Source organism: Mauremys reevesii, linkage group 1 (genome assembly GCF_016161935.1).
Source record: "Mauremys reevesii isolate NIE-2019 linkage group 1, ASM1616193v1, whole genome shotgun sequence".
Lineage (NCBI taxonomy): Eukaryota > Metazoa > Chordata > Testudines > Geoemydidae > Mauremys > Mauremys reevesii.
Window position 1 is genome coordinate 342,275,539 of NC_052623.1, and position 23,499 is coordinate 342,299,037.

At 40.7% G+C, this 23,499-nt stretch overlaps 1 protein-coding gene across 1 annotated transcript in view; it reads left to right on the plus strand.

Annotated features, from left to right (window-relative positions):
• SEMA3A (semaphorin 3A) overlaps positions 1 to 23,499 on the plus strand; it is a 305,059-nt gene that overhangs the window by 242,515 nt on the left and 39,045 nt on the right. The window contains exons 9-12 of the mRNA XM_039519100.1: positions 19,242 to 19,384; positions 20,590 to 20,704; positions 20,810 to 20,879; positions 22,273 to 22,417. Of these exons, the coding sequence (XP_039375034.1) occupies positions 19,242 to 19,384; positions 20,590 to 20,704; positions 20,810 to 20,879; positions 22,273 to 22,417 (473 nt within the window). The remainder of the gene's footprint in view (positions 1 to 19,241; positions 19,385 to 20,589; positions 20,705 to 20,809; positions 20,880 to 22,272; positions 22,418 to 23,499) is intronic.

A 23,499-nucleotide genomic window follows, 5' to 3' on the forward strand; every position in this document is an offset into this window, starting at 1 on the left:
ATGGACACAGACTAATTTCTTTCAGTGTTTGTTACTATATTATGACAAACCTCAAGCACATATTCCATGATAATCAGTAGCTGAGGGAATTGTTTTTTTTTTCTTAGCTGCCGAGTGAAGCTTAGATATACAAACACATAGTAGATTATTCACAGGAGATGGAAGGAATGCAGTTGTCCATGTAAACATTATTATGTTCAGTTAAAAATATTCTTGTACGGTGTAGTCCACAGCTATGTGTATTTTTTAAAAAAGATCCTTAACACCCTATGGACTAAAATCTGAGTACCTTTTCCAGAGCTGAAGAAAAGCTTTGTGTAGCTGGAAAGCTTGTCTCTTTCACCATCCAAAGTTGATCCAAGAAAAAAAATATTACCTCACTCACCTTGTCTCTCTAAAATCTTGTGATATTTTATTTACCAAATATAGCTGGTTTTTCAGTTAAACAGAAGCTGACAAAAACCCAAAGTTTCTGGCCCATGTGTTATTGTTTTTGCACTTTTGAATCTTATAAAATGCCAAAATATTTTAATGTAACAGAAATTGCATTTTAGCTGGTTTGTTCTCAGCTCTTGCATGTGAAGTAAAAAGCCCCTGGAAATATGGACTTCACTAACACTAGAAGAATAGAATGTGTAGAAGGATACAGGTCCAGATCCTAAACTGGTGTAAGTTGGCATAGATTCATAGGCTTCAGTGGAGCTATGTCAGCTTGCACCAGTTCAGAGACTTGCCCATAGATTCGATACTTAACATACTTGTACAACTATATATTGGAATAGATCTTAATGTATAGGTTCGTACATATACCCAGAGAGACAGTGTTGTTATACACTATATAATAAAGAATCTATCACATAATTACAAATTTATGGTACAATTTAAGAAACATCAAGATATAATGGCTTCCTATGCCAACAGTTGATAATCAGTAAAGAACAATTGATGTATCATGAATTGTGATACCGTATAGTTCAATAACCACAATATAACAGAAAAGCTAGTAACAAAATTTCTTTTAGGAAGCTTTCCTGCAGGAACTGTATTTCCAGTGGTATAACTCAAGTCATTTATCTGTTTTATCTGTGCATGCAGGATATTGTATATCAGTATCTAAAAGGTTATTGAGAGCTTGAAAGGTGTGGACAAGCCACAAAAATTGAACTGCCAGCTTTATCCAAACCTAATTTGGAGTCCCATTCCACTCCCATTTTACTGGCAGTGTCCCAGAGTGGATTGCAGTTGGCTGGTCTCATTCTATACCGTAAATGATCCCATTGTCTGGTCGGTATAGCAGGTGATAGCACAGAGGTGAGCAAACTACAGCCCGTGGGCCACATCTGGCCCACAGGACCATCCTGCCCGGCCCTTGAGCTCCCGACCGGGGAGGCTAGCCCCTGGTCCTTCCCTTCCTGTTCCCCCTCCGCTGCAGCCACGCAGGCAGTGCGGGCAGCGCTCTGGGTTGGGGGGGTGGGACGTCTGCGCACTTCTGGCCAAGCAGAGCAGCAGCATGTCTAGCTCCAGTCAGGCTCTGAGTGGCATGGTAAGGGGGCTGGGGCTGGGGGTTGGATAAGGGGCGGGGATCCCAGGGGGCAGTTAAGGGAGCAGGGGGCGGTTGGATGGGGCGGAGGTTCTGGGGGGCGGTCAGGGGATGGGGAACGAGGGGGTTGGATAAGCATGGGAGTCCCGGGGGGCCTGTTGGGGGATGGGGGTGTATATAGGGGTTAGGGGCAGTCAGGGGACTGAGAGCAGGGGGTTGGATACAGAGTGGGGTCCCGGGAGGGGGTGGTTAGGGGAGAAGGAGCAGGATTCTGAGGGGGGCAGTCAGGGGAGTGCGAAGTGGGAGGGAGCAGATAGAGGGTGGGGGCTAGGCTGTTTGCGGAGGCACAGACTTCCCCACCCGGCCCTCCATACAGTTTTGCAGTGTGGCCCTAGGGCCAAAAAATTTGCCCACCCCTATGGTAGCATGATGGACATTTTGCACATAGGAAGTTGAGGTGCAACAAATTTGCAGAGGAGGAATAATTTGCTTTAGAAGAGTGTCTTAGACTATAATGTTTTTGGGGCAGGGATCATATTTTTGTTCTGTATTGTACAGAGCCTAGCACAATGGTGTCCTGGGCCATGATTGGGGCTTCTAGTGCTGCCACAGAACAGATAATAAATAAAAATACAGATTCCTTTCTCTTTTTTTTTTTTTTTTTTTAGAGACAGGTTGGTATGTATTTTTATTAGATTAGTGGCACTCTCTAAGATATGGAGAAGGTGCTTTTCATAACATAAGCATACAAATAAATCTTGAATTTCCTGTCGGTAGTTTAGTAAAGGTTTGGTTCAGATAAACAGGGACAAAGCCATGGCTTGGCTTTTCTTTTAAACTGGCAAATCTGTGGTAGCTTTGTGCCAACACTGGAATCAGAGTATATAGTCCTTATGTTAACCCTGGTGTTTACTGGTTACTAAATTATCTTTGAGTAAAATCCATGTTCCATTGTAATTAATTGCAAAACTCCCATTGATTTCAATAGGATCAGGATTTGGGTCTTTGTGAACGTGCATGTGTTCGTGAGCAGTGAATTGCTAAGGCAAAGAAAAATTATAGGGTAGTTCAAATGAAGCTACTCAAACCATGGAACCTCCAAGGAAGCTGTAGCAAAGTAACTGGGGAATAGTGGGCACTGGAAGTAGTAGAGACATTTACTGGAGCTAACATGCATTGTGAATATTTAAAGAATGTTATTTGATGGGGTGGGAGAGTGGAAGTTTCCCATAAAAGTTTGAAGCAAGAAAGCAAAATCCCGGGAATAAAGGAGATGAAAGAAGGATTTGATTTCATAGACTACAAGACAGGAAATAGTAAACGTTAAAAGATAACTGTAAAAACTGTAACTAAAAAGAGGAGTTGTGGAGTAGGCAGAAACAGTGTTTTGTAAAGCTGGCGAATAAAGGTCTCTTAAAATGGGTTTAAAAGGTTGAAATTAGATCTACAAGCATGGAGAAAAGACAGAGTCAACAAAAACTAGCAACATAACCAGGCAAGTGTTTAAAATGATGCTTATAGATTTGCTATAGAGGCCAAAAAAGGAGTCTAGTAAAACCTTTGTGAGAATTATATGTGATTTCCTTATGTGCAGTTTGTCTTGATATTTTAAAATGTATCTTCAATTACCGAACAGTAAGACAGATGAACTGTAAATAGAAAGCCTGGTGACAGCTGACCCCTGATCACTACGGATCTTTCATAATTTGATGGATAACCTATCATCTGTATTCTGTACAGCATTCAAGATACGTGCAACAAGAAAAACTAAAGAATAAAATGTGGGAAGGAAAGGGAGTGCCATCCCTTTGCTTTACTTGCTTCCTTATGATACCGAGATACTCCAGAGGTGGGCCCATTAGAAAGAGAAAGCAGTCACTGTTTTGTTCTTACGTATAATTTAATTTAATAAAATAAAATGTTTCTGTACCTTCTTAAAGCTGAAATTTAAAAGTAGTTTTCATTGGCAATGTCTGTTTCCTCAATGGTACCACAGCAGATATCAACACTGCAAAGGCAAAATTCTCTTCACTCATCTGCATTTCAGGTCTCAGTTGTATACTCTGCCCTATTTCTGTGTGCAGAACTCTCATTGAGGTCAATGAGAGCTCTGAATATGGAATGAATATAGACTATGCAACAGAAAGCTGCACTGTGAATCAGTGAGTGATTCTCACTGGCCTGTGTATAGGGATTGGTATTATTGCTACCCAGCCCTGTGATATGCAATTTGAACAGCTCAGTTATGTTTTTTGACATAATTGCCAGAATCTTGTCTGTGGAAAGCTTCTCCTGAGAGAATGTTCCACAGCTTAATATATTTTACTGCGAGAATATTTTTCCTGAGTTTTCATTTTTTTTTAAATTTCATACCCTTATCCTCTGTCACTGACCAAATAATTTTCTCTCTTTGGTGTTTAAGCTCCTCGAGTATTTATGTGTGCTTGTAGGCACCCCACCATATGCACTGAAAAATGACATTAAAATACAGGTGAACGGCTCTTTCTGACAACGACTTGAGAATATTCCCAGAAACTTTTTAGAATCTGGAGTTACAATAATTATGCCTCAAAGCTTTCTGAACCTCTGTATGCAGACATGGAAGTAGATGCTTTGTGTGACTACAATGAGCAAATTTGACCCTTTAAAGCATAATTGACAATGAGCAATCCTCTATTAACAGGGAGATGGACCAGGTAACCTAGTAGGTCTTTTCCATCTCTAGTGAATCCACGATTGTAGTCACAGCGTATGCCAATATCCCTCCCCTTTTTTTTTATATCAACAGTGTTAATATATCATATCAGTGATAGGCCTGTAAATTATTTCCATTGAGCTATAACTCCTGGTAATTCTTTTTTGTGCTGATTGATGCTAAATTAAGTTGGAATTACATGTTATGTCCATCTGACTACTAAATGAGGTCGTCATAATTGATGTTGTCACACTGAATATCAAAAGTAGTAATGAGGGTTTGTGTCTCCACTCCCAAGTGTTGCTGAAATGCCTTGCTGGATTTTGCATTATTTCACTAAATTGAGAGATTAGTTAAAAACCGTCATTCACCCGGTGCTTATTTCAGTCTCTACTGCCTTCATTTATTAAGCTTGCCTTAATGGATTTTGTGTCAAGTTGTTGTACACTGGCTGTAAAAGTTAATTATAATAACAAAGCCATTTTACATAGCCTGACAAAATGACCTAAACTTTGTGGCTGCATCAGAAGGACTTGGCAAAGGAATTAAATTATTGTGCAAGGATTAGAAAGGTTAGGGAATCTCGACAGGACTGTTTGTCTGCTGGATCACTACTTTGGAATAGGACTGGTTTGGTGATCATCATCTGATGAGTATTCCCTAAGAAATGAATTGAGGGGCTCAATCCAGTTCTTTTTGTACATATATGTAGCACCTTCTAACCAGTTCACTGACATTGATGGATTAAGCCTGACAGCACCCCTATGAGGTACAATAGATAAATATTATTCTTCCTATTTTGCAAATGGATGAACGGAGACCCCAGAGGTAAGGGCCATATTCTCCGCTATGCAGGAAAAATACACACAGGCGACAGGAAACAACATGAGTGGAAAATTTGTCTGGCCGGTGAGGTGTTTGTGTTCCCTGTAAAATTGGCTAGGGGATCCTAAATGCCTAGATCTCAGGAGATGCGGGGAGGAGGGCTGAGATCACCATCCAGCACCCTCTGCACTGCTGCTCAGCTCACAGCTTCATAGAATCAGAGAAATGTAGGACTGGCAGGAACCTCGGTAGGTCATCTAATCCAGTCCCCTAAGTGTTATTAGACCATCCTTGATAGGTGTTTGTCTAACCTGTTCTTAAAAACCTCCAATGGTGGAGATCCCACTGACTCCCTTGGCAGCACGTATCCTTCATTAACCATGCTGTTAATGCCTGATCCATGTAATTTCCCTCTCCAAATCCCCACCATATGTGGGCTACAAACTATAAGATAATATAGATTTTTTTTTCGGAGGACATCAGTCTTCTGGCTGCTAGACTTTCAGGAATAACCTGATCATCTTAAAATTAACACAGTGGTGATAGAAATATAACACCTCCAGATATAGGCAGCCACAGAAAAGAGGTGCTAATGACATCCCATAAATTTTGGTGGTTGTTCTTTAAAGAGATAATAATCACCTCTTTCAGATTAAATAGGATGGGTAGATCAGAAGGTCTGTTTTGTGGGAAATCTAATTTACTTTGTGAATTATGCTATAATTTGACTGAACCTTTGTGTTCACTTTTCTTCACCGTATAATTAGTCATTATAGAGAATCAAAATTATTGTTGTCTCTTTAAGAACAAAGGCCTCAGAAACTGATAATTATTTCACAGATCAACATTTTTTTTCTTTCTCCTTCCCATGCAGCCTACAATATTGCTTGTTAGAAATGTTCAGACTAAGAACTAAAGTATGGGGGAGGGGAAGATCGGCTTCACCCTAGTGGCAGTGCCTGGAGATTGTGGGTACGTCTTTATTGCAATCACAGAATCAGCAGGTCTCGCATCCTCTCTGTTGCTCATGCACTAGAGGACAACACCACACACTGAGGGGAGCTTGTTACAAATTTTAAAGGGGTAACAAGAGCTATCTCTCATCATGCTCCCGCACAGCATCTGTAGAGGCACCCTGGGTCTGGTTCTCATTGGCATTAAAGCCCACTTTCACTGCTTTGGCAGTGAAAAGTGGCCTTGAAGAGAGCATACATTTAATTCACTGTCATTTTAAAACTCCTTTACACTGGAGGAGTGGTGTAAAGGAACCTTAGGGTAAATGAAAGTCAGGCCCTAAGCCTAAGGACATGTCTACATTGCAATCACAAGATGTGATTGCAGCTTGTGTAGACGTATTTGAGCTAGCTTTAATCTAGCTAATTCAAGTACAGTAACACCTCGCTTAACGAATGTTGTAGTTATGTTCCTGAAAAATGTGACTTTAAGCAAAATGTTGTTAAGTGAATACAATTTCCCCATAAGAATTAATGTAAATAGGGGGGGTTAGGTTCCAGGGAATTTTTTTTCACCAGACAAAAAGACTATATTATATACACAGAGAGAGAGAGAGTATAAGTTTTAAACAAACAATTTAATACTGGTACACAGTGATAATGATTGTGAAGCTTGGTTGAGGTGGTGAAGTCAGAGGGTGGAATATTTCCCAGGGAATGCCTTACTGCTAAATGATGAACAAGGGTTAACACATCGTTATTAATGTAGCCTCACACTCTACAAGGCAGCATGAATGGAGGGAGGGGAGACAGCATGGCAGAGACACGCACCCTGTGTGTGAGAGAGACACACATTGCTCCTTTAAGTACGCTGACCCCACTCTAAGTACACTGCCTTTTTAAGTTGATCAGCAAGCTGAGACAGCAGCTGCTGCCAGGAAGCTCCCTCCGTCCTGATCACTGTTGTGTGTGTCCCCTGCTCTATGGAAGATGGGGTTAGCGGGGTGCAGGAACAGGGGGAGTGGGAGACCCTGACATTAGCTCTCCTCTCCCCCTCCTCCCACACAGCAAGCAGGAGGTTCCCAGGAGCAACTCCAAGGCAGAGGGCAGGAGCAACACATGGCAGTGGGGGGCGGGGACAGCTGACCTGCCAGCAGTTGATAGATGCTTGGCAGCTGCTGCACAGAGAACTTTGGGGAGCAGGGAGCTGATAGGGGGGCTGCTGGGCCACGCTGGTTCCAAGCCCCCACCAGCTAGCTCCAACGGGCTGCTCTTCCTGCAAGCAGTGGACAAAGCAGGCGGCTGCCAAATGACGACGTTATAAGGGAGCAATGCACAACTTTAAACGAGCATGTTCTCTAATTGATCTGCAATGTAACAACGAAACAACATTAACCGGGATGACTTTAAGTGAGGAGTTACTGTACCAGAACAGTGAGGCTGCAGCAGTGTGCAAGATGCAAGCCTGCCTGAAACTCTGGTAGTTACTTGTGTAGTGAAGTGCACATCGCCACAGCTTCTCTGCTGCAGAACCTGAGCTAGGTTAGAGCTAGCTTAGGTATGTCTACACAAGATGCAATCCCCTCCTCCCTCCATGATTGCAATGCAGACATGCCCTGAGGCTTAGGGCCTGACTCTCATTTATCCTAAGGTTCCTTTGCACCATTTAGCACTTGTTGTGGGCCAAATCACAACCAAGCCTAAATCTCTCTTCGTTCCCTATAACTATACCTGCAGTTGTTGATTTTTTTTCTTTTCTTCTTTTTTTGATTTTCTGACTTCCTATGGTGAATGCTATTCTGGGAATACAAATGGTGCTGTTCAACTAATCTGAACTGATGTTGAGCCATTTCTTTGCCAATATGTGACAACCCCATTGGGGGTTTGGTTTCAGTCTGCGTGAGTTTCGCACACCTAAACCAATAGATTCTGTCCACAGGTCTGGAGCCCACAACATCCCTTCTGGTTCATTTGGAGTTTGTATAAATGGAGAGAGAGAAAAAATGTTTTTTTCCTTCTTATCCAGAGAGCAGTTATAATCAGAAGGCAAACTAGATTCCACAGAAGTAAAGATGTAAAGATATAACCCACAACCATCAGCTTAGACCCTGAGGTACAGAGATGTTTTTATTTCAGGAGAAGTCTAAGTGTCAGGATAGTTATGAGAATCATGCATTTGTTTTTTTGTCCATGCTCAACCCGCAGATCTAAAGAGCTTGAATAAAGAAGACAGCTTTGTTTTAAGGTTTCTTACAATAAGAATTACTCTTAGCTGATGATGATTACCAAAATATTGCAAATCCTTGCCCAGTATGATTGGATTCCTGTTGCCAATTGCGTGATAGTAGTATTGAGGTCTGGACAGAAGCTGGATGTGGAAGAGCATTGTGAGTTCATTAGCATCCTCTGCTAGGTGTTTCCTTCTTCCTGTGCTATCTTCTTGTATTGGAACGTTGAAAAAGGTGCTAGCTTAATATCATGTGGAGCATCTTTCATCCTTAAATGTTCCAAAGCACTTGGCTTCACTCGCCGGCAAAATGCAGGCACCTGTACAGTGAAACAGTGTGGGTATTTAACAGCACAGAGCAACATTACACAAGTTTTTAGTCCAAAAAGTGAAAAATATTGTATGCCATTGAAATTGCAGGAGGATTTTAGAGAAACTAAATACACATGATCCAGTATTATAATTTCACTATGACACTAAGGCCAGTATCACTAGACTTTGAAAAAAATATGATGAGATCTCTAATTTCTTATCAGACCCTAGTTTAATTTCACATCCAACAAACACTACCTATAAAACCATAGAAGTACTGAGCATTCTGGAGTACTGATTTAGTAATAATTCAGAGACAAAAGTGCCAACTACCAAATGATAAGTACCATTATCTTGAGAATTCTTGATTTTTCCCAGGAGCAGGATTCCCATTAAAGTATGAATGACCAAACCCAGTTCTGCTTATCTTGCAAGAACAGCTAATATCACAACCAGATATGGTATGAATACAGAAATAGTATGGATGGCGCACAGCTGCTTTTACTTCTGCTCTAAGCTTCCCAAGGTCCTCTACGGGTCTTGAGAAACAAAGAATAGCCAGAACACACTTCAGCCACACTCTTTCTTTGTCTCTGGGCCTGCCCTGACACAGCCCCTGTGCTAAGGGCTGGGAACAGGACTGGTATAACACCCTTACACCATCTTTTAACAGCCAAGGAGTTCCCTTGTATAGGGGATATTCTAAGGAAGCCATTTTCACCATCTTTCAGGAATCTTTATGCCAGCAGAGAGAGCTGTAAAAGGTGTGATGTCATGCTCAGGACACCCAGAAATGTGAGCCACTGTGTTACCCTGTGCCTTAGCAAGAGTAAGGGCTTTGCTGCTCCTAAACTGTATCAGTTCCCTGACACACCAACTTGTCTGCCCTGCCAGCAAGCTCTTCGGGACTCTGCCAATCTAAACCTTTCCTTGCAGGAAACAACCAGTGAACCCCAGTTCCTGAGTTCCCCACAGACATCTCCCTGCATTGTCCAGTCCCTCTCATGGGATGCTCAGAGAAATTATTAAGTTCACTGCCTCCAAAGATCAGAGGGGTAGCCGTGTTAGTCTGGATCTGTAAAGCAACAAAGAATCCTGTGGCACCTTATAGACTAACAGATGTTCTGCAGCATGAGCTTTCGTGGGTGAATACCCACTTCTTCGGATGCAAGAATTTCGTGGGTGAATACCCACTTGCATCTGAAGAAGTGGGTATTCACCCACGAAAGCTCATGCTGCAGAACATCTGTTAGTCTATAAGGTGCCACAGGATTCTTTGTTGCCTCCAAAGAGACAGAGCACAGATTAGCCTCTAAGGTTAGCTGGAGACTCACACTTCATACCCAGCACTCAGATGGTTTTGTAATAAAACCAGAATAGGTTTATTAACAAGAAATAGTATCAAGGGGTAGCCGTGTTAGTCTGGATCTGTAAAAGCATCAAAGAGTTCTGTGGCACCTTATAGACTAAGAGACGTATTGGAGCATGAGCTTTCGTGGATGAATACCCACTTCGTCGGATGCATGTCATCTGACGAAGTGGGTATTCACCCACGAAAGCTCATGCTTCAATATGTCTGTTAGTCTATAAGGTGCCACAGGACTCTTTGCTGCTTTAACAAGAAATAAGTGATACTAAGTAAAGGAAAAAGAGACAGGTATGGTTACAAACAGTAAAATAAAACATGCCTTCTAGTGACTAAAACTTAATTTTAGCTAGTTATGATCTTTGCCTAAGCAGTTTTCTTACTTACTGCTAGTTCACATCATCCCTAGCCTGCCAGATTGGGGATCCAACTTTCACAGGCTCAGAGAGTGGTTTACCCTGTATCCTGTCGGTGATGGATAACTAAAAGGCCTTTTTGCTCCCGTTGTATTACTCAAAGTCCATTGTCTGTGCCTCAAGAGCCAAGGAGGCTCCTTGGGGTGCAGATTCTGTCCCCTGGTGTGATTGTTAAACAGTTTTCTCTCCGGCTTGTTTAGCTTCGGGGCTCTGTTTACCATATATGTAAATGTACTTTCATTGTCCACTGTCAGGAATTCTACAAGCTGGTCAGACAAGTAAATACATATTCCTTTTTCTAGGGCAGGCTAGATGTATGCATTGTCTCCCAAGCACATGTAAAGAACATAGTTTCAGCACACATCTATACTTTGTACACAACTGGTCCTTACACAATAATTTTTGGGACCAGTGTGTCCCCAGTTTACATAGGATACCTCAGAGGACCCCTCTGAGATACATATTATGACAACAATGCACTGGGGCAATGGTTGTGTCAGGCCTGAGTTACAGGATGGAGGACCCTCTTCCATTTAGCACTGAGGGGTTCCCAGGGTCACAAAGGGGCTTACCTGTAAGTGAGAATCAGGCCCAAAGTTTGACTGACTCAGTGGCAAAAGAAGGTGTTTGACAGGTGAGGAATTAAATGAGGGAGATTTAGAAGCACACCATTAAAAGATTATGAGGTTTGTAAAATATGGTAAAGTGTGTAAGAGCATAAGACAAGTTAGCTCTCTTGTCATCACATATTAAAAGCTTTGTTCCCTGGTGACCTTACGGAAAGCAGTGAGGACTTGGAGCTTTGCTGTGCACATTTGTGATTGGGGCTATAAGTCTTCCTTTGAGAAGGCAATGGAGCTAGCTATGATTTTCAAGTTCAGATTTTCTGAGGACAGTTCCTGATGTTTTGTACATGCTGGGTCTCTGTTGACAAGCACTGTGTGTTTATGAAGTCTGAAAAGCTGTCTATTTTTGTTATTGTTAAATTTTTAATTTAAGATTCCCTCGTCTCGTTACCTCTTTGCAGGGTTCTAGTCACCCTTCAGTAGTTTTCATTAAATTACAGCAACTGCAACTTTACTGAGCATAACATTTCCCTACAGTTTCCTCAAATTTTCTAGTTGTGAGCTGGGGAAATTTGTCATTCTGACCACAAATCTCCTGTAACGGGAGCATCTGATTCAACCTCCTTACAGAATGCCTCCTCTGAGAACTGCCCTTTTTCTTCTTTGAAATGACGAATCTCTATCATTGGAGATTTTTAAGAGAAGGTTAGACAAACGCCTGTCAGGGATGGTCTAGTCCTGCAGTGAGTGCAGGGAACTGGACTAGATGACCTCTCAAGGTCCCTTCCAGTCCTCTGATTCTATGATTCTATGAAGGAATGACTCTAACGTCTGTTTGCTCAGCTTAGTTAGTGCATCTTGACATCTAAAGGCAATTTTGGTGCCGTTTCCTTTATGGATCACCATTAAAATGCTAATACGATTCATTCAGGAATCCAATTTCCTTTCTTTTATTGTTTTTGCTGTTGTTCTTTTGTTGTTATTGCTAAAGAATAATGCTTGTGAGGGAGCAAATAAAGATTGATTTTTCTTTAGCTTTATCTGAACCTGAAGTGCTGAGACAAGCAAAACATGTTTCCATTACTTAACTAAGCAAACAATGGCATATTAATCATAAAGGCAGCTGGACCAAGGTGTCTTTTTCATAAAGTGGTAGATTTCTCATGAAGGACAGTTTAATGGGCTGCTGCCAGTGAAATTGCTAAAGAACTGGTAATCCCAGAGGGCCATACGAAATTGGAGCTAGCAGAAGGTGTCAGTTAGGGTATGAGAAGTAGCCCAGTGTCAAGAGACTCGAGAAAAGGAGATTGAAAAAAGTTGAAATGCATTTCTTAATTATTTGCTTCTTGACACTGATTGTTTTAAATCAATGTTTCTATTTTTAACCTGCTTGGACTGGCTATGAGATCAGAGAAATGTTTCTGCCATTAATGTTTATCATGTTTACATTGTGGTTTCATTCCCCCTTTGATCATGCTTAAATATACTTCTGACATGTTCTTTTGATGTTTGTTGTCTTTTTAAAACACATTTTGACATTGATTGCTTGAGTTTTGAACATAAGGAATCCTTGTAAACTGTTTAAACCCAAAGTGTTTCTTAAATCCTTTTCACTAAAGGTGTTTTATGGGCCTGGAATGTGGAAAAGAATATGATCCACAGGGTGTTGTGACTGCTTATATTATTAGAAGAACCATGTGTTTCTTAATAGTTGTAGACACATTTTGGCATCACATAGACTCCAGTAATTTGTACATGGCGATCTGAGGTAGTCATATCCATCGATAATAGCTTGCAGAGTACTATCATGGGTTCTACTCCTTTCGGCTCCTGCTTCCACTTCCCATTCAACGGAAGTTCTTTTAGCTCATTCCAGCATAGCCTCTCTTCTATATGTCATCAACTTCCTTATGTGTCTGTGCTGAACATATGAAGTATGTCAGTGCTGCCTGAATTATCTTAAACTCTCCCTCTGGAACTCTTGATAATAAGATAAGTGACTGAACTAGCTAAAATTTTCAGGGTGATGCTATATCCCTAGTCTCAACAGCTGCAGAGATATGCTGGGGAACATACTTCCTTTTGCTGCACGAGTGCACTATTAGGAAAACAGGGTATATGAAGTGCCTGACTTTTAGGCATCATCTCCACTCCTTCCCCGAAAGAAGAGAAAGACAGAATTGCAACCCAGGGCTGCAGATAGTGCTAAGTTGGTGGACAGCAACTTTGCAATAGTCTTGCCCTAGGTTGTGATGAATGTCTTGCCTGATGTCTGGCTTGATCACCATGGCCCCGAAGGACTGGATTTAGGCAAACTCAGGCCCCCAAGAGTTCTTGGGCAATAGACTCCAGACATCAGGCAAGACATTCATCACAACCTAGGGCAAGACTATTGCAAAGTTGCTGAAACTCCTCAGATCAGGTAAAGTGTGCATGGCTGCTACTGGTATCACATAACCCCATACAACATGCCACAAGTTGGGCGCTCAGCGACTAAACTGGGAATCATGCCACTGAGTGGTGGGAGGGGTATGCCAGATACCCATTGGAATGAAAAATAATATCCACAAAGGACTAATTCCAGGTGGCATTGCTGCCCTGCTCTTGGTTGAGCAAAGACTAGGGAAGACAACCTTGAACTAAACTCACTGTGGAGAAAGCATCAGGTGGTTGGCATTGCAATTCAGCTCTGCCTTCCAGCATCTCCTGCAACTGCGCTGGCTTCTAAACATCTTGATCTTTTGAGTCTTTGGGCCTGGATAACACCACGAAGAGGAGGGCTATGATCCTAAGCTCAACCTCTGCCTCCTTATTTTTTTCTGCATAGGTGTATACACCAAAGATTTGGGTTTGATGGTCTCCCTCTTCAAACTTGCTTGTTGGAATATGAGGACAACATGCACTGGTATGTCAAACAACCTTGAGGAGGTCAATTACTGTAGGAAGACTGCCATCATCGACAGAGAGCCGGAGAAGTTTGACGTTGACATAGCCTTTCTCTCTCTGAGACTGGACTAAATTACAGATTTAGTTCAGATGCAAAGTTGCTTCTTTTGGCATAGAGAAAGCAAACAAGACAGTTGTGAGGACAGGGGGGGGTTTGCAGTGAAAAATTCATTCACATCTCTAGTTGAATGTCCCATTGCAACATCAGAATGTATCATATTAGTAAGAATATCTACCACAGGTGGATTTACCAACATCATTAGCACATATGTGCCAACACTTTTCTTCACCTCTGTAGAGAAGGACTTGTTCTTTCAGAAACTCCACTGTGTCATCAGTAAGCTACCACCAGGCAAGAAACTCTATCTACTGAGAGACTTTAATGCTAAAGTCAGCTCACATCATGAGATGTGGCTGCTAATCACTGGTCACCATGGAGTGGGAAAAATTAACAACAATGGTCAAAGACTACTTGACCATTTCAATAGTTGACCAACTATTTCAAATTTGATGACAATATATATCTCCAGATCAGTGGCACCGCTATGGGCACCCGCATGGCCCCACAATATGCCAATATTTTTATGGCTGACCTGGAACAACGCTTCCTCAGCTCCCGTCCACTCATGCCCCTTCTCTACCTACGCTACATTGATGACATCTTCATCATCTGGACCCATGGGAAGGAGACTCTGGAAAAATTCCACCACGATTTCAAGAGCTTCCACCCCACCATCAACCTCAGCCTGGACCAATCTACACGGGAGGTCCACTTCCTAGACACTACGGTGCAAATAATTGATGGTCACATTAACACCACCCTATACCGAAAACCTACCGACCGCTATGCCTACCTTCATGCCTCCAGCTTCCATCCCGGGCACACCACAAGATCCATTGTCTACAGCCAAGCACTGAGGTACAACCGCATCTGCTCTAACCCCACAGACAGAGACCAACACCTACAAAATCTCCACCAAGCATTCTCAAAACTACAGTACCCGCACGAGGAAATAAGGAGACAGATCAACAGAGCCAGACGTGTACCCAGAAGCCTCCTACTGCAAGACAAACCCAAGAAAGAAACCAACAGGACTCCACTGGCCATCACATACAGTCCCCAGCTAAAACCCCTCCAGCGCATCATCAGGGATCTACAACCCATCCTGGAGAATGATCCCACACTTTCACAGGCCTTGGGTGGCAGGCCAGTCCTCGCCCACAGACAACCTGCCAACCTGAAGCATATTCTCACCAGTAATTGCACACTGCACCATAGTAACTCTAGCTCAGGAACCAATCCATGCAACAAACCTCGATGCCAACTCTGCCCACATATCTACACCAGTGACACCATCACAGGACCTAACCAGATCAGCCACACCATCACTGGTTCATTCACCTGCACGTCCACCAATGTAATATATGCCATCATATGCCAGCAATGCCCCTCTGCTATGTACATCGGCCAAACTGGACAGTCTCTAAGGAAAAGGATAAAAGGACACAAATCAGATATTAGGAATGGCAATATACAAAAACCTGTAGGAGAACACTTCAACCTCCCTGGCCACACAATAGCAGATCTTAAGGTGGCCATCCTGCAGCAAAAAAACTTCAGGACCAGACTTCAAAGAGAAACTGCTGAGCTCCAGTTCATCTGCAAATTTGACACCATCAGCTCAGGATTAAACAAAGACTGTGAATGGCTTGCCAACTACAGAACCAGTTTCTCCTCTCTTGGTTTTCACTCAACTGCTAGAACAGGGCCTCATCCTCCCTGATTGAACTAACCTCGTTATCTCTAGCTTGCTTCTTGCTTGCATATATAAACCTGCCCCTGGAAATTTCCACCACTTGCATCCGAAGAAGTGGGTATTCACCCACGAAAGCTCATGCTGCAAAACGTCTGTTAGTCTATAAGGTGCCACAGGATTCTTTGTTGCTTTTACAGATCCAGACTAACACGGCTACCCCTCTGATAAAAGACTACTTGAGCTCTTCACCCACCAGCAACTGTGTATTACTAACACATGCATTACCAGAAAGTTTCCTGGAGACACCCCTGATCTGGATACTAGCACCAACTAGATTTAATTGTCAACTGTAGAAAACAACTAAAGCAGAGGTCAGCAACCTTTCAGAAGTGCTGTGCCGAGTCTTCATTTATTCACCCTAATTTAAGGTTTCGCGTGCCGGCAATACATTTTAACGTTTTTAGAAGGTCTCTTTCTAGAAGTCTATAATTTATAACTAAAGTATTGCTGTATGTAAAGTAAATAAGGTTTTTAAAATGTTTAAGAAGTTTCATTAAAAATTAAATTAAAATACAGATCCCCCCAGATTGGTCCAGTGTGAGTGAAACTGAAAATCAGCTTGCATGTTGCCTACCCCTGACCTCTAAAGGTTGCTCTCCATACTTGCAATTTTCACAGTAGAGCCTGTGATATAGACTATGCACTTGTATGCTGCAAAATAAGGCTTTTGTTAAGGAAATTTCATCATACCAAACAGAACTGTTGCCCACACATTAACATCAATAACACAAAAGACCAAGGAAGGTGTTTCCAATTTAGTACTTATCTTAGGGAAGCAATTGTACCTACCCTGAATGCTGATGCAGCATAGAAGACATGCAGAATATCCATATAGCTGAAACATTTGCTTTTAGTGAACACACTATAACAACTGGTTTGCAGCATACCCTGAAGAAATAGTTCCACTTATTGAAACAAAATGCACCTCAGATTTCCATCACAGCATTCACCCCTCTCCTGAGACATATGCTAACCTCAAAGTGGCCAAGAGTGGCCAACTATACTGGCTTGATCTGTGCTAAAGATACAAATGTCCTTTGAGAATGGAGATCTAAGAGGTCTGATTAATGCAATTAAGAAAGCAATAGGTCCTTCATCTAAGAAGACTATCCCACTCATCTATCATAATGGAGACATCATCACTGACAGAAGCAAACACTGGTTGGAACACTATCACAAACTCTATTCATGTGAATCCACTGTTTCTGAAATAGTGCTAATTGTGACCTCGGGGCTCTAGACCATCAAAGAGCTTGGTATAGAACCATCTATAAAGACAAACCACTTTCTAGCACCAGGAAAGGCTGCAGAAAGAGACGGAATTCCAGCTGAAGTACTGAAAAAAGGAGGACAGGTAGTGCTTAAATATCTGCACAATGTCTTGCTTGCCTGCTGGAGAGAAGGGGGGTACCACAAGACATGAAGGATGCCAACTTCATAATACTGTACAAAAACAAAGAAGATTGGAGTGATTTTAACTACAGAGGAATCCCTCTCATGAGTGTTACATGGGTCATTTTTTAAAAGACTGCAACTTCTTGCTGAATGTGCATATCCAGAGAGCCAGTGTGGCTTCTGTGCTAGTAGATATACCATCAACATGATTTTTGCACAAAAGCAACTGCAAGAAAAGTCTCAAGAATAAGGATAACCTCTATACATGGCCTTCATAGATCTTACAAAAGCTTTTGACCTGGTTAACAGAAAGGATCTTTTTCAATTGCTAGAGAGAACTGGTTGTCTCCCAATCCTCCTCAGTCTGATTCAATCCTTCCATAATGGCATGAAGGCTATAGTTCAATATGATGGTGATCAATCTGACAGCTTTGAAATTCACAGTGATGTTGGACAAGGATGTGTTTTGGCACCAACGCTCTTCAGTTTATTTTTCTCTTTGCTGCATCATCATGTTTTCTCATCTAGCACCAAGGGTGGACATCTCCATACAAGATCAGTTGGAAAACTCTTCAACCTTGCATGTCTTCAAGCAAAAAGCAAAGTCAAACATCTGCTTATATGAGAAGTGCTATTAGTTGATGACACAATGCTCCTCACACGTAATGTATACAGTTAGTTAGCATATAAACTGAGGAGGATCCTTAGTAAATAAAGTAGTGGTCTTAATAAGCCAGATCCTCAGTTGGTGAAAATCGGCATAGCACAGTCTGGCTCATTACCTCCCTAAGTATGTGGTGATGTGTTAAAATGACACTTTAATATATGATGGTAGAACAGCTTATAATTTAACATAGGGACAGGACTCTTTGAATAGTTAAATATAGTTCACACTGAATTATCCCAGCAGGATGTAAAATGTCGTAGGAAGAACAACAGCTTGGTAATTCTGTTTGATTTACCTCCTTTTCCCTGGTCAAAGAGGCCAACGGAAATATTTGAATGAAAAATGCAATATTGGGCCAGATCTTCCTCTGGTGTAAACTGGCACAGCCTCATTGAAGTCAGTAAAGCTATTCTGATTTACACTCACTGAGTATATGTCCTAATTTCTTTGCCCACTGTTTGTTTTATCAATCTCTCTTGAGGCTTTATATATCTACTGTTTCACTGTCTAGATATAGACATATGTGTGGAAGGGGAATTTGTACTCTGAATAATGATGTCAATAAAGCTGGTCAGAAAATAGTATTTTTCGTTAAACTTTTTTTTAAAAATGAAAAACTCATTTTAAAAATCATTCCCACCTAAATGGATTTTGTTTTTCCATTAAAAAATGGTTTTCAAAACATTGTTTTGTTTTTGTTTTTAGTAGTTGAAAAACAATGGAAAATTTCAAACAAAATGGCCATTTTTCATCCAAAAATGTTTTACAGAATGATTTTTAACCTGTTCTTGAGTGTTCTGTCTATAGTTCCTATTACTACAGAAGCTTAGGGCCTCCCAATCTTTAGTGTATTTATCTTCACAGCACCCTTATAATTTATACGCAGGGGACTAAGACACAGAGAGGTTAAATGACTTGATTAAAGTCACAGAGGACATATATGGCAGTTCAGGGATTTGAACACAGCTCTCCCAATTCTCAGCCAAACACCCTAGCTACTGGACAAACCATCTTCTTCCTCTAGTTTAGATTTCCTGTGCAGTTTTCATTTCTGCTGTATAGAAAGTCAAAATAAACAAGGAAATAAGAAGTCGGCAAGACTGAACGTGAAAGAAACTCTGAACAATCCATGCATGGAATTAGGAAGCTATGCTGTAATGTTACACTATAGTTAAAAGAGCAATTTCAAATGTATTATATTACTTCATATGCTTTCCTGAATCACTACGGAGTATGAATAGCAAGCACTGCTATATACTGGATAAATAAACTATAGATGTGTGCTGGTGTGCAGTGATGAGAATGTGTGTGTGTGTGTTGTCCTAGTACTATATTGAAAGAGCAGAAACAAGTTGTGATAGGGATTTTCTTTGGGTGGGAGCACCAGGAAGAAAAGTTGAAAATTTGCTTATTTGATGAAAGGGTTAGTTCATGTGTGCGAGTCAGAATGGAAGAATCCTTTCATGTAAATTTTACTTGCTGTGTAGTAACATGTACATTGGCATTTTCTTCTCAGATCCTAGGTTTGTTAGTGCCCACCTAATACCAGAGAGTGATAACCCAGAAGATGACAAAATCTATTTCTTCTTCCGTGAAAATGCAATTGATGGAGAGCACTCTGGAAAAGCCACCCATGCCAGAATAGGGCAGATCTGTAAGGTAATATGGTGACTTAATTTTATGAGAATGAATGCCCTCAGTTAAAGCTATAAAAGTGATATTAGCAACTACTCTTTCTTGGCTGTACATTAGTCTATGGTAACACTGGCAATGTAGTGATGCCGAGGTCTTCCAGAATGACCAATAGTCAAGAGAAAACATCAAAGAGGTACAATATTCTGTTCTGTTCTGTTTGGAGTAGCACCCCAAATTTACAATGCATCATCCAAAAATGATCAGAATCTCCTGAGTTTTAAAATGTGGCTGAGAGAAATAAAGTCTTGTGCAAGAAACATAGTACTGTACTGCCTGCTTCCAGGTGGACCAGATGTTCTGTAGACATTTTCTTTCTTTGGTTATTTTTGACATCTAAGGTTCCCATTCCAGGTAGAACTTCTAAAGGCAAAGGCATATGAAAATGAAAATAATTGGTTAGGCTAAGTTTTATAAACGAACAGTGTCTAGGGTCTCAACAGGGTTCATCCATCCCAACAAATATCCAAATATTTTCCTGAGGGACATTGAGAAAATATCTATGAATTAAGTGATCACCATGAACGTTGATAGCTTTGGTAAATATAATGTTTAGAGTAGAATTTCACATTATTCCTGTAGGCAGGACTCCAAGTCACCATCTCTGAAAAACGAGATAGCAGCTTGGAAAATTATAGCCCCACCCTTACAGAGACGTTGATCTGCTCCCACTCTGAACCCTGCTATTAAACATCTGATTCCACCCCCCCACAACACCTTTTATACTTTGATCTTGTACAACTTGTGGGGCTACTTTGTTGATATTCAGTAAAGAATAATGAGCTGTTTAAATTTTATTGAGTCTTGGCAACATGTAAGCTTGCACAGAAGCAAAATACTCTGTCAATCTGCTCAATTGCTTGCATGCTTTCTTTCTTTCTTTCTTTCTTTCTTTCTTATTTAATCTATTTCAAGGTTTTCGAGGAATAAGTTCTTCTGAAAATGATATTAAATTCATAGTAATGACCATGACAAATTTAAATTGATTCAGTATTGGTATATTTGAAAAATGAGGGAGATTTTATAATTTTCTAAACAATAAAAAGGACAATATGTAAAACTGTGGATTATGATGTTACATTTAATACACTGTTCTGTCAGTTTTTTCATATCAATTCCCATTTCAAACAGGAATATGATCATGTATTAACATACACTATTTCTTCTGTTAGAATGACTTTGGGGGACACAGAAGCCTTGTTAATAAATGGACAACTTTCCTTAAAGCACGCCTGATTTGTTCTGTGCCAGGGCCCAATGGCATTGATACTCATTTTGATGAACTACGTAAGTAGCCACACTGAATCTGAATGGAGAATCATGTTCTGGTATTTTCATTACTGAAATGACCATGTGTTTTCTTTTTTTCCTTTTTTGTTGTTTTTGTTACAGAGGATGTGTTTCTAATGAACTCAAAAGACCCCAAAAATCCAATAGTCTATGGAGTGTTTACAACTTCCAGGTACAGAATATATCATTTTACTTGTATGGAAACTTGTGTAGCTGGTTGCTTTAAAGAGTTCTCTTTGTTAAAATGTTCTTAAAAAACACAGCGTTTTCTTAACCTTTGAACTGCACGAAGGCAGTGTAAGTGAGAAGTAATGAATTAAATTTCTTTTCTTATGAGCAATGTACATCATTGCCCTGACGCAAGTTTGAAAGAATGTGTCAGTTTCTCAGCCTCTTCCTGCTGAAAAATTGGCTTTAAAGATGGAGGGTGAAATGTCAAATCCCTTGCCAGATAAAGCTGGTAAAGTAATGCAGGAAAAATTTAAAAAAAATAATAAAATTTAGAATTTTGGAAAACTTCTGGACAATCAATAAGCTTTTTAAGAAAAAACAGCAAACATTTTTTCCACCACTCTTCAACTGAGTCCAGTACATCCTTGGTGTAAATCCATTGGCTTCATAGGCTCGTAGATTCTAAAGCTAGAATGGATCACTGTGGTCACCTAGTCTGATCTCATGCATAACTCACTCCGTAGAACTTCCCTCAAATGGGCGTACACCAAGGATGGAATTGTCCCTAGGCTTTTGTCTCATGAAGGACTGAATTTGCCTCTGAGGGAAAAGCCACCTATGACCATGGAGGGAGGCGTATGTTTTTAAATTTAAGTTTCTAGGCATCACATAATCCACAAGAATGAGGCTCATGTGGCATCTACTATCCTTGTAGAAACCCCAAGGAAATGCACAGCGGTGCAGTTTCAGTGTGTGTTGTCAAAAGGGGGAAGTGAGGGAGAGAGAGAAAGGGCAAAACTAAAACAAATATGCTGACTATCAGCAAGGGTATATAAAGTGATTAGTTAGCTACAAGATGAGTAATGGGTTACAGACCCTTTTGCATGAAGGTCACTATTATGAAAAACATGTGAGACCTCTTTATTTCATATTTATACCAATAAATTGCATTTGCCGAATGACAGCTATTACAAATAGATTTCCACCCCTGCCTTATTTATGAAGCAGTTCAGTTTCAAAATCAGGGATGGAAAACTGAAAAACACTTATTATCTATTAAGAGCCAGATTCAACCATCCTAAGTATTACTCATATAGAGTAGTACCTACTCTAAGAAAAGTCCCACTGAAATCGGATCTGGATGTATATAAACAATATCTTTTAAGTAGTAGCCAGCAGCCATTCTGTTTAGAAAAACATCTGAGAGATTTGTGTCAGTTAAACTGAACTTTCTAAGGACCGCGTTTGGGTTTGCTGAGACAGCAGTTTAGAATTTGGAAAATCAATGCATGTAATTAATTAAAGAGCCTTTAATCCCACCATTCTCCTGTGATTAAACTGACAAATAATTTAAAGAAACTGACTTATTTTTCTTCCCTCTGCCTCATTTTTAGCAACATCTTCAAGGGGTCAGCAGTGTGTATGTACAGCATGACCGATGTAAGGAGGGTGTTCCTTGGTCCATATGCTCACAGAGATGGTCCCAACTATCAATGGGTGCCTTACCAAGGACGTGTACCATATCCACGGCCAGGAACTGTAAGTGCACTGGGAAATCTGATACTGATTTCACTCATTACATTGTACTTGAACTTATAACACAAAAGAATCTGAATGAGTGGGAAAGACCGGCTAATGTAAGAGCAAACTAGCTGTTGCTGCAAATTCAGAATTCGCTGCCTTGATTTGCAATGTGCAGCTGGCTTGTCAATGAGCCTAATCCTGTAAACCTCAGTCAGGCAAAAAACATGTTGACTTCAGGAGAAGTTTGACTGGAGCAGGGATGCAGGATTTTGCTGAGTATTTGTAAAGTAGTTAAGGACTAATGCAGCTTTCCTTTAATAATTTGCATCACTTTAGAGCTTTAAGGAAACAATTTCCACAATGGACGGGGAAGCCAGTGGAATAATTTCCAATTCCAAAAGACATTTTTTAACTGTTATTCTACTTTCTTGTCTCTTGCTAATGCCTCAGTCACTGTGGTGTCTTCGGATGCCGAAGAAGTGGGTATTCACCCACGAAAGCTCATGCTGCAAAACGTCTGTTAGTCTATAAGGTGCCACAGGATTCTTTGCTGCTTCTACAGAACCAGACTAACACGGCTACCCCTCTGATACTTGTGGTGTCTATGAAACTACTATTTATGACTTCCCATCCACCTCAGTTATTGTCAGAGCCCAGAAATGATGCTGAGCTTTGCCTATACATCTGCCTTTTCTCCAGTAGAATGTGTTAGAGGAAAAGGTTTGGGTTGTACATATCAGGGTAGATCTTCAGCTGGTATAAATCGGTTTAGTTCCATTGAGACTCCTGTGTACACTAGGCTGAGGATCTAGCCTATTCAGATATATCTATGCCTCAAATAAACTATAAAGATCCAAGTAAATACAGTGCAGTAAAAAGACAAGAATAGCACATGAGCATTATTCATATGTGGGCATTTCTATGATTCTATGATTATATATATTGTCCTTTAATGGTTAGTAACCTTTAAACTATCCTTTCTATCTTGTTCTCAAAACTGGCTTCCATGATAAATGTGTGAAACAATGGTTAAATGATATAGATGTCTGGCCTAACAAAAACTGCTTCTTATGTTAAAGAAAAGAATGATTTCTCAG